The sequence below is a fragment of the Haliotis asinina genome, chromosome 4, assembly GCF_037392515.1.
Source record: "Haliotis asinina isolate JCU_RB_2024 chromosome 4, JCU_Hal_asi_v2, whole genome shotgun sequence".
Lineage (NCBI taxonomy): Eukaryota > Metazoa > Mollusca > Gastropoda > Lepetellida > Haliotidae > Haliotis > Haliotis asinina.
The window spans coordinates 38,119,433-38,134,894 of record NC_090283.1 but is presented as its reverse complement, the minus strand read 5'-3'; the positions used below and the strand labels follow the sequence as shown (position 1 = coordinate 38,134,894).

The 15,462-nt window shown below is 38.5% G+C and overlaps 1 protein-coding gene across 6 annotated transcripts in view; it reads left to right on the top strand.

Moving 5' to 3' along the window:
• The first annotated feature begins 2,184 nt into the window (after positions 1-2,184).
• The window catches only part of LOC137281543 (conserved oligomeric Golgi complex subunit 3-like), a 28,840-nt gene continuing 15,562 nt past the window's right edge, over positions 2,185-15,462 (top strand). For 2 of the 6 annotated variants that reach the window (XM_067812836.1, XM_067812839.1), the window contains exons 1-11: positions 2,239-2,403; positions 7,870-8,007; positions 9,093-9,154; positions 9,373-9,538; positions 9,851-9,925; positions 11,264-11,356; positions 11,649-11,777; positions 12,407-12,528; positions 12,697-12,823; positions 13,424-13,515; positions 14,071-14,210. In XM_067812836.1, coding sequence (XP_067668937.1) covers positions 2,242-2,403; positions 7,870-8,007; positions 9,093-9,154; positions 9,373-9,538; positions 9,851-9,925; positions 11,264-11,356; positions 11,649-11,777; positions 12,407-12,528; positions 12,697-12,823; positions 13,424-13,515; positions 14,071-14,210 — 1,306 coding nt within the window. In that variant the 5' untranslated portion in view covers positions 2,239-2,241. Of the gene's footprint in view, positions 2,404-7,869; positions 8,008-9,092; positions 9,155-9,372; positions 9,539-9,850; positions 9,926-11,263; positions 11,357-11,648; positions 11,778-12,406; positions 12,529-12,696; positions 12,824-13,423; positions 13,516-14,070; positions 14,211-15,462 lie in introns of all 6 variants that reach the window. The other 4 variants (XM_067812841.1, XM_067812837.1, XM_067812842.1 and 1 more) reach the window with 4 other exon arrangements.

Below are 15,462 nucleotides of genomic sequence, written 5' to 3'. Positions count from 1 at the left end.
AGTGATGCATTACTACATCAGCAAGTAGGACAACAAACACAACACACATATCATTCATACATCATTAATACAAAAAATAATGGGTTTCTATATCAGCAAGTAGCCCAACTGTTACAAAACTGACAAGCAGTAATTGGTTACTACAACAGTAAGCAGGCCAACCAGAAATTAGCCTGAACAATAGTAAGTGGTTACTATGTATATACCAGTTTGTAAGGCACGCAGAAATAATGACATTTGTACAGAGCAGAAATTATCGTGTTCATCCATTCAATTTAGGTTAATGTAGGAATCACCTGTCAGCAATATTTCACTAAATAGGAGGAATCTTCAGAAAGTCTTCAATGCCTATAAAAGGACAGTGAGAATATCTGTTTTGTAACAAATCTCGACTGTGAACCAGACGCTGACACGCTACACAAACAGGTATCTGAATGAATCACTTGATTTGTTGTTATTTGTTTAAGTCGTTCACGTCTTTTTTTGTTTGTTTGTTTGCTTTTGCTTGCTTCCTAGTTTGTTTGGTTGGTTGGTTTATGCTGTTTCGTTGCTGTTGTGGGTGGGGTGTTTATTATATTTTTTTTCGGGGCGGGGGTGGGGGTTATAACATCTTAATATTATGTTTTGATTATTCAAACCGATCATTCACATTATCTTCTTGTACATCGCTTTGTATAGCTCGGAATAGTGGACGACTCTATACAACAAACAAATAAACAAGCAGCATCCTAGCCCGGAAAATCATTTAGTCACCTGTCGATTGAAAGTGATGACGATAGGGAACTAATGTCTATCTGTTTGTGTTGACATTTTGTTCGTTTGTGTGATTTCACTATGGGGGAGGTATTCCTGGGAAACAGTTTCTTCTAAGTTAACCTTTCCACAATACATTTACACTGCCAATATTTGTTCCGAATGACTTTGATCAGACAGTGCAGTGATTCACATCACCGATTTCCGCAAACGGGGCTACGGAGGCGTGCGTTTATCTAATGATGTCGGGGAGCCTGACCAATCAGTCCCGTTAGTCCCCCGCGACAAGCATCCGTGGGTTGCTGAAACCCGATCTGAACTGATTCCGTGACATTTAATAAAACATAACAAAACCTTTTATAGATTTTGTTGATACAACGTTCAAAGGATGATTCTATTTACATGTTATTTAACCTTGCACGGATTCTGACTGTGGTACCAGCATCTCTTGACTACTTCCTAGGAACGATTCTCTGGTTGATTTGTCCCTTCACAGTCAAATCGCCCAAGCAACAAAATGTCCCAACAAATTTTGTCAAAATGCTCCAGATGTTTGGTCAAATTGTCCAAGGTTACCCCAGATTGCTCCAGGGTATAGTCAAAATACCCCAGTTTATTTGAAATGATTAAATATATGCCATAAATGTACAGTTTTTGTCAACTTAGATACTATCTTCGTCATATAATATTATACACTAACATTTCTGACAAATGTTCTGTTAGCAAACTGAAAAGAGCAAAAGTAATATTCCTGTATGGATAACACTGTAATCCCAATTATTTGCATGCTATTAATGTTTTTGTTTAGAATTACGAGAACAGAATAAAATGTTTGTGTAACATGTTTATTGGCCGTAAAAGCACAGTTTTTGTCAACTGGGAAATAATAATCGTCATACAGAAGGTATTATAAAATCACATGTCTTTCCTTCAGTTTTAAGTTTTTAACTTTTTTTCTGTATGGTGGGATGGTGCATAATTTTGTCAAGAAATATGGTATAATATTGGTACTAAACAGTCAAGAGATTTTGTTCATGAAACTTGTCAAAAGGTGAAGCCATAAATGCATAGTTTTTGTCAGCCACCATACCGCTAGCCCTGGCAAGTTACAAGCATAACGGAGCAGGACACAAACAGGATCGCCGTCTCTCATATCTGAGGCAATGCTAGGGGCGTCATGTCCTGTTGTTAGTGACCGCTATACCGCAATTGCCCGATAACCAGATAGCTGCATATAAACATTTCTTGGAAAAGACTCCATGACGACATAATTATGGCATATTGCCGTCCGATACTAGATAATCGCCGTGTTTTACTATTCCAAAACAAACATTTCATATGGTAACTATATGACAAAACGGTCCTGTAAACCTCCCTCCTTCGAATATTTGTAAAGTATCGAGAATCTTTATTCGTTTATATTTTCACTAGCTTTTCAATCATCTTATTTCGTTGTGAGATCCTACTTTTCGATCCCTCTGCATCAAAATGGCTGACACGTTGCAGTCTGCTAGCCGTCAAAAGCTAATCAGGGAGAGACTGTCACTATGGGAAGCAAAGACAAACCCGAAAGCTCCTCTAACAACGAAACAAAAAGATGCCATTATTGAATTAACGTCGTTTGTAACAGAACGGCCACTTCCACAAGGAGTAAGCATTACGTTTCCTAATCGTATGTCTTAGGTGAAAGCGATTCGTTGAAAGTACCTTCCGTTTTCGCGCATTCAGTTAAGTGCAAGTGCGACGGATATGCAGTTAACACCACCTGTCATTCACAGTTTTGTTTAGATAATATCACATGAAGAAAATTTAATTTTTTCAGTTAATGTATACGTCGGAGGTGTCTGCCAGCATGGTATTTTGAGCTTTTTGACAACTGAAATGAGCATCGACGCAAGCTTAAGTCTAGTTCATATGAATAAACTCGTATTCCAGCCAAGGCCTACATCGAGTTTATACGGCGAGTGCATTTTCTTTGACGCACCTTTCCTTAAGAAATATGAGCGGAACGGTTTAAGGCAAAATCAAGACTGAAAACTCAACCTATCGACTGATATTTTTGCAGGTTTTGCTAAAACAAACATTCATCGTAAAAGCGGGACACTTACCTCCAACATAATACACTCATTTTATTTCTGACAAGTCTTGAAACATATACACCCCCTCGACAGCCGGCCATTGTGGATATGTAAATGAGAGGTTGCTTAAAAAACGGAATCCATGAAAACGGACTATGACGCTCTGCAGTAGGCGGGAGGGGAAATGAACCTTTAGTGGTGTATATCATTGTTTGTGGACGGTATATTTCATGTTCCGAGATGTCATGAGACCTACAGTGTCATTCCTAGATGTTTTTGGTGTTGGATAGGTGGGCATAGTGTTCTTATTATCCAAATGGGAAAGTTTTTTTTCAGACACAACATTACCATGATGTCACATGTCTTATGCTACTACCTTGATAAAGACTGAAGTTCCAATAACATTTGAAGCCAAGGGATTAAGTCGGTGGTGAAAATCAAGGTTCGAATTCCAATTTGTGAAGTCCATTTCTGGTCCGTCTTGATAGTCCTGGAATATCGCTGAACACCGGGGAGTAAAACTAAACTCTATCACTCATTCACTCACCCACTTCTAATACGTAAGGTACACACACGTGTTATTGGTGACGGTACACACGCTTGTTATCGGTAACGTATTAGAATGTGTGCCATGTACACATGTTTGACACATATTTTCGGAAAGTTATTCGACAGCTGCCAAGCTTTATAATATGCGACATTTTAGGAAGACTTCTGTCTCTTGTATGGGGAAGGGCCGTATTATTTCAGTTGACTTTATTAAATGGTGGACGTCCTGCCCTAATGTCTAGAATGTCCCTCCCCTCTAGCGATAAGCTAGCCCCAAGTTATGTGTAAATATACGACCCTTCCTCCATCAAACAGTGATGCGTATAGTTGGTTATTATGTTTATATAGTTATATGTATGGATATGAATCTAAGAATGTTATGCGTAATTAGTTCTCAAATGATTCTCGGTACTTGATGTTATGTTTATAGAGTTATATGTGTGGATGTGAACGTATGATGTTTACGTCGTTTCGTGAAACTGTAGGTGTGGTCTTTAGGACACGTCTTGCATGTACCATGTCCCCACTTTACCACCTCCGACTTGTATTTACTGAAGCGTAATTAAAAACGCTTTTCGTTGTGTTAGTTTTGTTAAGTCAATTGTTGGGCCTCCCCTGTTAACCTTTTGGGAGAGGGATTTGAAGTGATTGTGCACATGACACACTATCAAATTATTCTTGACGAAATACAATCCCAAGAGCGTGTGTCTTACAGTTTTTCTTATCTTGGAAATACATTCACCGATTTGTTGAATATGTCTTCTTTCGGCGTCATGTAACTTGCGTAATGACGCCACTTCATTATTGAAGGATAGGAAATGTTTGGTGTAGAAATGTAGAACGTAGAGGAAATGAAACATTTGAATGAATCAGTGAAGAAATCCTAATTTGGAAATATATCAGCTTTACAAAGTGCATGAAAGTGAAAACTGTCATCTCGTAAGATGCATACTACATGCACACTGCCATTATGATTATGGTGTAGAATTATAACTACTTACAGTGATTCATTTCGTTTTAGAGTAATCAATGCAATTTTAAGAGTTCAGTGAATGGTGCGATGATATATGGGATCCAGAAATGTCTACAAACGCTGAAAAAATGCCTTAAGTTCGTTTCCCCGCAACCACAGTCAATTTATCGCTAACCGTTTTAGTGCGATTCCACTGTTTGGTCAACCAATCAAAATGTCCGTCAAGTGGTGAAAAACGGGGGTGGTTCTGTATCAGGGCTAATATATAATAAAGTGAATGGATGTTAGTGGATGTAAGTATGCCGTTTTGAAAATGAGTATTTGTTTTAGCAATCCGTGCACATGTTCTAGTCGATCGGCTGGATTTTTGCCTTAAACCGCTGTACATATCTGTACAGCGCATAGTGCGTCAAAGAAAATTCACTCGCTGGCTGGATGTCGAGCACACCTTGGTATAGTGCGAAGTTGTCTAGTTATATGCTGGACTAGCTTAAGTCCAGAACATTTTCCAGTTAATGTAGCATTTGCTCAAGGATAAAATTAACAGAATAAACATATAATAACAGTTGCTTACAAAATTAACCGATTATCTTTAATACATTAGTATTTGACGTGCCTGAAGTAGACATAAAACTTGTTAACTGCATGGAGAGTTAACAGTTGTTTATAGACATGATAGAAATGGCACTTAGTATGGAAAATGCAGCAGTTGTATTGGGTGTATGTTGCTTAGACTAGTATATATACTGATATTTACATCTGCAGTTACCTTGCACAGACAAGAATATATTGAACATACAGTTGATTTTCTTGATAGTCAGTTATGCTGCATTTACACTCGGCCATGTTTCGGAATATATTTTAAAATCAAAGCATGAAAGGCCTACTTTTAGGATGTAGCACCACAAACTTTAAAGACACGTCATGATACTATTTTACGTCATTGCAGGTGATTTTTTTCAAAAGTATGTTCTTGAAACAATGCCCTATGACGCTGGCATAGCAACAAAGTCCTCAAGCTCAGCGACTGCGTATAAGCTCCGCTCACTGATGTTTTATCTCTACCAGCCTTGTTATTACAGAAACCCAATGATGTTGCGAGTTTCCAGTAGTAGTTCCCAGCACATGCACAATTTTTCGCAGTTACCAGTTTTAAATATTTCTTCTTTTTTGACTAATATGCTCATATTTTTTTTGTATTAAGAGGTGCTGAGGTGTTATATTTTGTGTATTTATATATTTTGTATTTTTAAATTTAGTAAGAATGACTTACATTGGTCACATTGTGCCTTGTTTTATTATTTGCAGTTTTGGTCAATTAAAATAATCTACAAATATTCTATATTTCGGTTTCAAACGTAACTATTTGGATCAAATGAGTTATAACTGCAAACTAATATACATATATATCTTTATCATTCAGTAATTTGCACCATTCCAAGAAATATTTATTTTTCGAAGCAATAAGAATTCATTACACTGGATACATCAGCCATTTTCGTGCCGGTTCGGTGAGTGTATTCTGTTTATTGGAATTATTCCAAGGGTTAGGGTTTAGGGTTAGGGTAATCTAATCCAATATAGTGGGTAAATGCATGACTACCAATTGTTTTACTTTTCCATTTTTATTATTTTGTTCACAAGGAAAAACAGGAGACCAAAAACAAATAAACAATGAAATGGTTTAGTGTCGAAATTTTGGGCTGATGGAAGTTTTACCTCTAGATCAACATATTTTCAATAATGATTTGAAGTCTAACTCACCCTTGTGCCATCACCATCATGCCCATGTCTCACTCATTCCTTAGCGTGATCCACCGTATCCTTACTGGGTTCTCTACAATACTTTTCTGTCACGATAAAGCACACAATGATTTTTATACAAGCACATCATTCATGCATGCACCGTGAAATCAACGTCTGACGCCTGAAGTCAACAACTGTTTTCAGTTCGAACCATATCGACTCATTCAACACAACATGGTATCTTGTAGATTACGGAATAGGACAATTGTGCCAAATGATATCGGGATCATTCGGCAACCGTCAGTAGCATGAAAGCATGAGGCACCAATTCGACTCTTTCCGTTCATTTCCATGACGTCACAGGAATGACTAGCTAAATTTGCATGTTGTGCAGCAATGTGGACATTGCTCGAAAAAGCTTAGATCCAAATCATGGTGACTGCAAGAGATCTCCATGATTGTGAGGCATCTTTATAATCGTAATATCGCGTATCCAATGTTAGGTCCCATTATCCCACTATTCTACCAAGATATATTGAAATTCTTTAAAGTGCTTTTACTGTCAATTTCAATTATATTAAGATCTCGTGTTGTGTCACATTGTACACAAACTATCTCGATCTAATACAATTCAATGCATTTCTATGAACTTCTAAGCACACTGTATTATGATTAGCGTCCACAATCTATTGCGCTGCCTTGTGCTGTGACATGTTCTGGAGTGTTTGATGTGATTTCTTATAAATTGTGTAATGATGTCAGATGAAATTCATTGTGATCCAACTGCAAGCTGTGTACACTATTTTATCGACATTTTCGTTTTAAACCTTAATAAAGGGCAAAGAACAGAGCTCAAAAGTAACACATGCTGTCCGAGAATTGTGTCACAGTCATGTTTTGTCAATATTCTTTGACCAAATATAAGTCAACGAAAGATAGTCGATTGTTTTGAACATCTCAAAACAGAAGAAACAGACAGGATACTAAACTCTTGATGATCGTAAAAATTTGCTACTCATAATCAGATATTTGTAACAGATCTTCATTGAAGCATAACTGATCATATGTTGAATTATAAGAATGTGTTACAGATCCTATCAGAGCACATGAAACCTTAAATGAGTGTCAAGAAAGGGCAAAAGTGAACAAAACTTTGGACTGTCATGAAGATTTGCTATGATATTTGGTCCTCATTGGTTGGCATGATCATGGCCTAATCATGGCCTAGTGTAAACGCAGCATCAAGCTTTACATATAACATTAAAGAACATACAAGTCTATGTCACATAGTTACTGAGAGATAGTCCACAAAATAGAAACAGAGAAGGCCAGTATGTATTAAGAGATCAATACAATTAGGCATTTCATCAGTACTCATCTGCAAGAAAACAATTTTTATATTCCTTTTGCTTTTGACAAGTAACATGACTGAAGTCAGTTTAGTTTTCATTGTATCAGCAATACAGTGCAGCTCTCTCTTTTCTGGTTTGAGAATTAAATTATGCATGAACTTATGGTGACATCACATTTAGTAATTATATAATGCCTGCTGAAAAATTTAACTGTCAACATACTGTCCTTTAGTACGCTATTATTATGACCATCATGTGGAAAACACAGGTGCTAGTCAAGTTCAAACTAGATTTGAATGTGATGATACAATTATAGCAGTGATCAATGCCTATACTTTCAATGACTCTTTTGTCTGGCCCAATCTTCTCTTATGTTGTTTTATTGTTGTCTTGTGGTAATCATGTTTGTGTGCTGCAGTTGCCGTGTGATGATGTGTTGGTTGTGTCTCCCCCTCCTGTGAGTGTATCAAGCAGCAGCACCAGTGAGGACAGTCTGCTGCAGATGTTCCTCCAGTCCAACCCACCAGAAGGAGGCAAGATAGAGAATGCTCAGCAGGTGAACAGTGTAACACTCACCCATTTCACAATAAATGTCAGTGATAGTAAATAGGCTATAGACTAAAGTTACTTCTTGCTTTGTTGCAAGGAGGCAACGTTTTGTTTTGTTACTGTTTATGTAATAAAATGCCCCTATCTGTGTTTTACAGAGATTAGTCCTAGGCCAAATGCTAGAAAAGTCCCTGTCTTTTAGGATCTCTCTGCAGCAGTGAACGCATTATTCAGTAATTAGTATGACACCCCCCACCCTCCAAAAATTCTTGTTGATGTGAACTAGCTACAGGAGGTATCAGGTTACTAAAACCTAGCTGGGTTCAGTCCACTGTTAAAACAGTGTCCACATGTTCATAAACAAACTGCTTGAGAATTGATCACATTGTCTAATGTGTGGTAACAAGCACTGGTGTTCAACATGGTCAAGATATGCAGTATGGGTGATAAGGCTGGTTGTATCATATTACCTGATTTTCATGATATCTCTACATTTGGCCTAGGAGTAAGATGTTGGCCTCAAAAATATTTTAGAAATAAGAAGGTTCTTTCAACTGTCATGTGAGTTTTTACTCTGTGAAAATGATTGATGGTATAATCTGCATATGTTGTAGAAATGTATTTATCTGTGTTGAATTTCAAGTATGATGGAAGTTTTTGAAGCAAAGTCCATTGTATCCGTGTATCAAATAAGTCCCTAACCCAGCCAGACATCAGGGCAGGTAACTTAAAAATGTTACCAGCCTCAAATGGATTTAACCAGACCAGTCAATCCAAGAATATCACTGGATCATATTTTCTAAGATTTATCCAGACCATCGGACGGGTTAGCTGTAAATTTCAACCATCCGTCAGAAATCTAGCCCATCTCAGGCCGTCAGACAGGCCTTATCTCCTACACTGTCTGCGTAGTCCTGTATATATACACACCTATTGAATATCATGTTATTTTACTAATTCTTTGTTACCTATTTACTATTATATACTCACTGTCAACATGGATAGATCACACCTTTCCTGTGGTCTGTGCAATTATTATTTGAAAGTTGACTTTTGAGGAATTTTATACATTTGGAGCATTGACTGTTGCAGTTCTTTTCCTGGTTCTCTGAACTGGAAGATGGTATTGATCAAGAGGATGAAAGTCATTACAGGTACAAGTCAAGTGTGATAGTTGTTGTCTTGCTTTGGAAACCTGGCTGTCATGTAGTGTTTTCTAAATGGGACAAAAGTATGTATAAACTCTAATAATTATCAACTATGCTGGATAGGTGTTGAACAGTGTTGCATATTAAGGAAAGGCTTGACCATATTGATCAAGTTAATGCTACTTTTTCAAGTTTTATGTGTGCTGAATGCTTGTTGTACTCAGGGATTACATGGATGGCTTGATGGGTCACCGTGACCAGTGTGACGATGTGCTAGGGGAGGTAACTCAGGCCCTGGACCACCTGCGGGAGCTTCAGAAGCAGTATGTCAATGTTTCCACCAAGACCAATGCTCTACATGAAGCCTGTGAACATCTTCTGGCTGAACAGGTACATCACCTCAATCCATTTTGGAAGCTCAGGGGAAAATACAGCTATTGTGATGGCACTCCGCCAACAAAAAATACTGTATTCTGAACATACTTGAGGAAGTATAATCTCAGATATAACCTTGGTTACATTTGACTACATTCTGGAAAAGAATTGTGTATTTGCAAGATAAAGAAGATTGGGTGAGGAATGTCTGTTATGACAAATTGTGAATAGTATGTTGACATACTGAAAAAGACCATAATATCTGAATGCAAACTTAACTTCCTATATCCTGATTAAGTGTGTACATACATTGTTGTTCACTTTCAGACCAAGCTGATGAATACAGCAGAGAGTTTGACAAACAAGCTGTCATACTTTAATGAGTTGGAGAGAATATCCAGTGTAAGTATTCAACACAATGTATAATGCATAATCAGTTGTCGTTCGAAAAGTTAATCACTGGATTAAGTTTGTAAACATGGGTGCGATGGATGCCATATTGAAATTGTCCAGTTTTGATATAACTGACCTATGTCTGGCTGTTCCAATGTAAAATTTGCTCCTAATGTTTTTTCAGTCTAAGTAAACGTATCCTCAGTACTTTTCGTAACACTCCACCACTGAGTCTAACAAAACCTTATGGGCGGTCGCGTCAGGTAACCTTTGAGATTGACCAATCAGGACAGCTTACCAAATTGCGAAAGTGGACATTCGCACATACCTTTTGAACTTTTTATCTCAAAAAGGTTTGTACCTGAACGACATGCTATTTAGTGTACGATCCCTTCCATGTGATGCACACGGCGCACGTTACAACCATGACAATGGTGAGTAAACAGTCCCTGAAAATAGTGTTTTTTGTCAATATTCAAGGAGGTCATATTGCGGAAATATTGGCTAATGGTAACCATGTCAACAGAACCCCCAAAGCGTATATACAGCTGGTCAAATAACTGTGTTATATACAGATTTTTGTTTGTGGAGAGATCTGTGTCAGTAACCTGAATATTTTGAAAATCCCTCCGATCCCTAAATAGTAGCCGTTGTTTGATTGGTTAAATCTGTTAAACCGTCTCGCGTTTGATTGGACGGTTATATGTAGCTCAAAGGTTACCTGACGCGACCTTCTACTAGGTTTTGTTAGACTCAGTGGTGGAGTGTTACGAAATACGCTGAGACTAAGTTTACTTAGACTGAATGTTTTTTGTTCTGTGAACTTCTGTTGTGACACATTGTTTCTCTGTACAGAACAAGAATTAAAAGAACATGATGCTTGCTGCCCAGTTAAAATCAAAGGAATGAGGATCCTTCAGTTGATAATCCATGTATTGTTTCTTTGTGTTAAAACTGCATCAAGGTGTGGTTGCGCTAATAAAGGGTCATCAGTTTGGACACATACATGCTCAGTACTGTACAAGTGCAATAATCTTAACAATGGTTAACATTTTCATTTTGATAGCTACAAGGCCTATGGGAGGATAATAATACATGGATGAGCAATATCTTTATTACATAAGCAGTGACTGATAACAGTGTTAGAACGTAAGAATTTAGAATGAATGATCATGCTCCACCTTAAAAATGGCAGCCATGATGAAAATGTCGAGTTAAAATGACTGTTATACCCATATTGTGTAACAATGGTTTGATGATGTTCTGTCACCTGTAGATGGCCAAGCCAGCATCTCCTCTTCATATGGTACATGTTGATGACTTCTTATCATCCATCACCCATTTCAGAAACTTGGATCTCCTGCTCTGACAGTTACAAACGAGTCTTTTGTTCCGATGTTGTCCCGCATGGATGAATGTATTCATTACCTTAAAAATAATGTGAGTTGGATACTGTAACGAACAAACTTCACTTCAGTCATGTTCATGAAAATATATGTCAGCATATGGTCAAGCTGGCAGCCTTTGAGAAATGTAATGAAACCATGGACATAATTATTGTTCTCTGATGTTCCGCATTAATCATGTAATAGACATTCATTCTGTTTCATGCACATTTTGTATAACAGACACCCTGTAATGTTTTGGAATTGGAATATATGTATTCATAAGAAGGCAGCCTTCATGCAGAGTCTTGCTATAGTAATTCATTCTGAGATGTTGTTTATTCCAGCCGAGGTACAAAGAATCAGCAGTATATTTAGCCAGGTTCCGGCAGAGTTTGTCCCGAGCACTTAATCTTATAAAGTCACATGTGACAACACTTCTGCAGAATGCAACGCAACAGGTGCTACCTAAAAAGGTACTCAGTGTGTAGACAGCATTATGACTATCAGTTCCTATTTAGTTATAGGCAAATTACTGAAAGAGAGGGATGTCAGAGGCAGTCATAGGAAGATGATGAAGAATTAATGCACATACTTGATGGGAGGGTCATGAAAAAGTGTGCAGGGATATAAGTAGCGTCATCAAGACATATGACAGTCATTGGGGGAGGGTCATTATTTCAGTCACAATTTAAGATCTGAGTTAAAAGTGGTTTTCAGCAACCAATGTTTGTCGTAACAGGACACCAACACGGTGGTCATGCTATCTGACATGGCTGACAAATGTCATTATATCCAAACTGCATAGATGGATGACCATGCAGTAAATACCTGCATTGTCTGGTCAAGACTTGATTATTTACAGACAAGTTGAATATTGCTAAGTGCATTGTTAAACATCAGCAAAACAAAGCAAACAAACTTTTTAGTACATAAGTGAATTCTCCAGTCTATGGGTACATGCTAGAGAAGCCAGTTAGCAGTTTTAGTATGAAGTGGGATGAAAATTAGATGTTACTCACAGAGTTTGAATTTGATACTATATTCATTTAAATAAACTAACAACACATGCAGCGTGATGATAAAATTAACTCTTTATTTTCAGCAGGATGTTCCAAACATGGCTGACAATGCATTTACTTTGTTTTATGGCAAATTCCGAGCCAATGCTCCTCGTATCAAATCCCTCACAGAACAGCTAGAGATAAGAGTGGATAAGTCACCAGAGTAAGTGCTTTTCATACATCACATTTTTAAACTTCAAGAAATATAGATGACATACTGGTAAGTGTGAGCTGATCTTAAACACTCGATTACTTTCCTGTTGCTGTGATAAAGGTGGCACATTGATGACAATGTGTTGAACACCATTCCCTGCACTGATGCTGTTTGTAGATACGCTGATGTCCTGGCTGACTGCCACCTCTGCTACTTCATACAGAGAGAAATGCTTCTTGGACCCAGCATTGCCTCCACTATCACAGATCTGGCTAGCAAACATGTGCGGGATCACTGTGCACTGGTATGATTTCCATTATCACCATTGATTTTGTATCACAAAAAGTTGAAATGTATTCATTATCAGTCTAATCAAAGGATTTATTTTTGTCAACCTTGTGATTACTTTATTGAGCAAAAGCAAGACCAACAGATTTGCAGTCTAAGTATACTTAGTCTCAGTGTATTTCGTTACACTCCACCACTGAGTCTAACAAAACCTAGAAGAAGGTCGAGTCAGGTAACCTTTGAGCGACCAATGACCATCCAATCAAACGCGAGACGGTTAAATGGATTTAACCAACCAGACAACGGCTACTATAAAGAAGTTCAAAAAGTATGTGCGAATGTGCACTTTCACGATTTGGTAAGCTGTGTTCTGATTGGTCAATCTCAAAGGTTACCTGACGCTACCTCCCATAGGGTTTTCTTAGACTCAGTAGTGGAGTGTAAGGAAAAGTACTGAGGATACGTTTACTTAGACTGAACAGATTTGTGTTCTCAGCATGACTTTAAGAGATGAGATCTGGTAGCTGTGGGCTGAACTGTAACCTGCACTTGAAGATATCTAGTGTTGGACATGTGATGAACTCCCTGCTAAAGACATTGTATTTGTGTTGTGCAGATGAGGAGTGGCTGTGCCTTCATGGTGCATGTTTGTGAGGATGAATACCAGCTGTTTTTCAACTTCTTCTCCAAACCAACGCCCTTGTTAGAGTGAGTTGACATGTGTGTTTTGTCTACCTGATGATGACTGGTTGTTTGTCATCCTCAAATGAAAAAGAATATCTCTGTTTAATTAACATGCAGTATTACCAGAACATAACATTTGGATGAACACATTTAGCTTATTTAATGCTGAATTGATTATATTTTAAATATTCATTTGAAACATTCCCAATGCTCATGAGTTAGTAGACATATGACATGATATGTATTGACTATGAGATATTGGCACATCTCTGATATATTGACTATACTGACAATGAGATGTTGGCACACAATTGATGAATTGACTACTGACAGTGACATGGTAGCACATCTGTTATGTATTGATGGTACTGACAGTTTGATGTTGGCACATCTGTGATGTACTGACTGCACAAACAGTGCGATGTTGGTACACATGTGATGTATTGACCTCATTGACAGTGAGACATTGGCACGTGTGTGATGTTTTATTGACAGGGGGATGTTGGAGCGGCTGTGATGTATTGACTGTATTGACAGTGAGATGTTGGCAGACATGTGATGTATTAACTGTATTGACAGTGAGATGTTGGAGCGGTTGTGTAACAACCTGTATGATGTGCTGCGGCCCCTCATTATTCACGTGAACCATCTGGAGACTCTGTCTGAGCTGTGTAGCATCCTCAAGATGGAGATGATGGAGGAACATGTGCTGAACAATCGTGAGTCAGAACACTTATATGAACCACGGTGTGTAACCTCATACAGGCAGGAGTTTTCTTTGGGGAAGTAACAGAATTTGTAACTTACCTTACCATAAGTTTTATTTGTATTACCTCAAGCTCTGCTTAAAAGAGATCAGACAGTCGTTGATTCACCATTCTTGAATGGCTACCTCATGTATTGACGATTGTGCAGGAATGGAAGTGATGTGATCTCCACTCCGTGTGCAGGATTCGAAGAAGTGATTGATAGGGAACTTAGCAGATGCTGAAAACTATTTTAGCTTTGGCGTCTGGGGGATTTAACTGAAGATAATGCGTCGAGGATTGACCATTTGACAACTTAATTCCAATGCCAGGAGAAAGTTCTTCATGACTTGTTGGCACACCTGCAAGTGGCTTTGGACGTGACAACCAATGTGCGGTGCTCTGGTTTCCTAGACCCTTGTACGTGGCAGGAAGAATTCAAGAGGAAGGTGATGAGAACCCCTTTAATGTCTCGCTTCTTGTTTCATGACAAGATCCCGGAGATATATAGAGAACATGTGGAACTTACTAACACCACGGTGTCCCTGTCTACATTTAAAGCTTTGGGTTCTGCCTTTCGTGGCAAGTCATCTGCTAAGGGCAGAGGGAAGTGCCAGTACATTCCCTGAAGGGAGTCTATTCGTAGCGTCTGACCAGCCTTGACCTTCAGGATGCCTACCTACATGTGCCCATTTACCATCATCACGGGAAGTATCTGAGGTTCATGTTCAACGGGTCCCACTACCTGTGGAAGGTGCTCCTGATTGGCATTTCAATGGCCCCATGGCTTTTTACTTTGATTACTTTGCTGATTACCCGTAGCTTACATTTTAGGGGCATCGACTTCAACTCTTACATAGACAACTGTCTCATGAACCACCTTGACCCTCAGTTGATGTGCAGATAGTTGGACTTTAAGACCTGTCCCCTAGAGCAACTGGCGTGGATTATCAGTGTCAAGAAGTCTTATCTGGAACCATTCCAGGAACTGAGTGAGTTTAGTTTTAAGCCGCACTCAGCACTATTCCAGCTATATGGCGGCAGTCTGTAAATATTTGTGTCTGGACCAGAGAATCCAGTGATCAACATCGATCTGTGCAATTTGGAACTGATGACATGTGTCAACTAAGCCTGACTGCCCGATCCCGTTCCTCACCTATTAGTGGACGACCTGCATGTCAGATTTCTTCTGCCTCTGCATCTGCATCCTTGCCTCCGCTGGTCA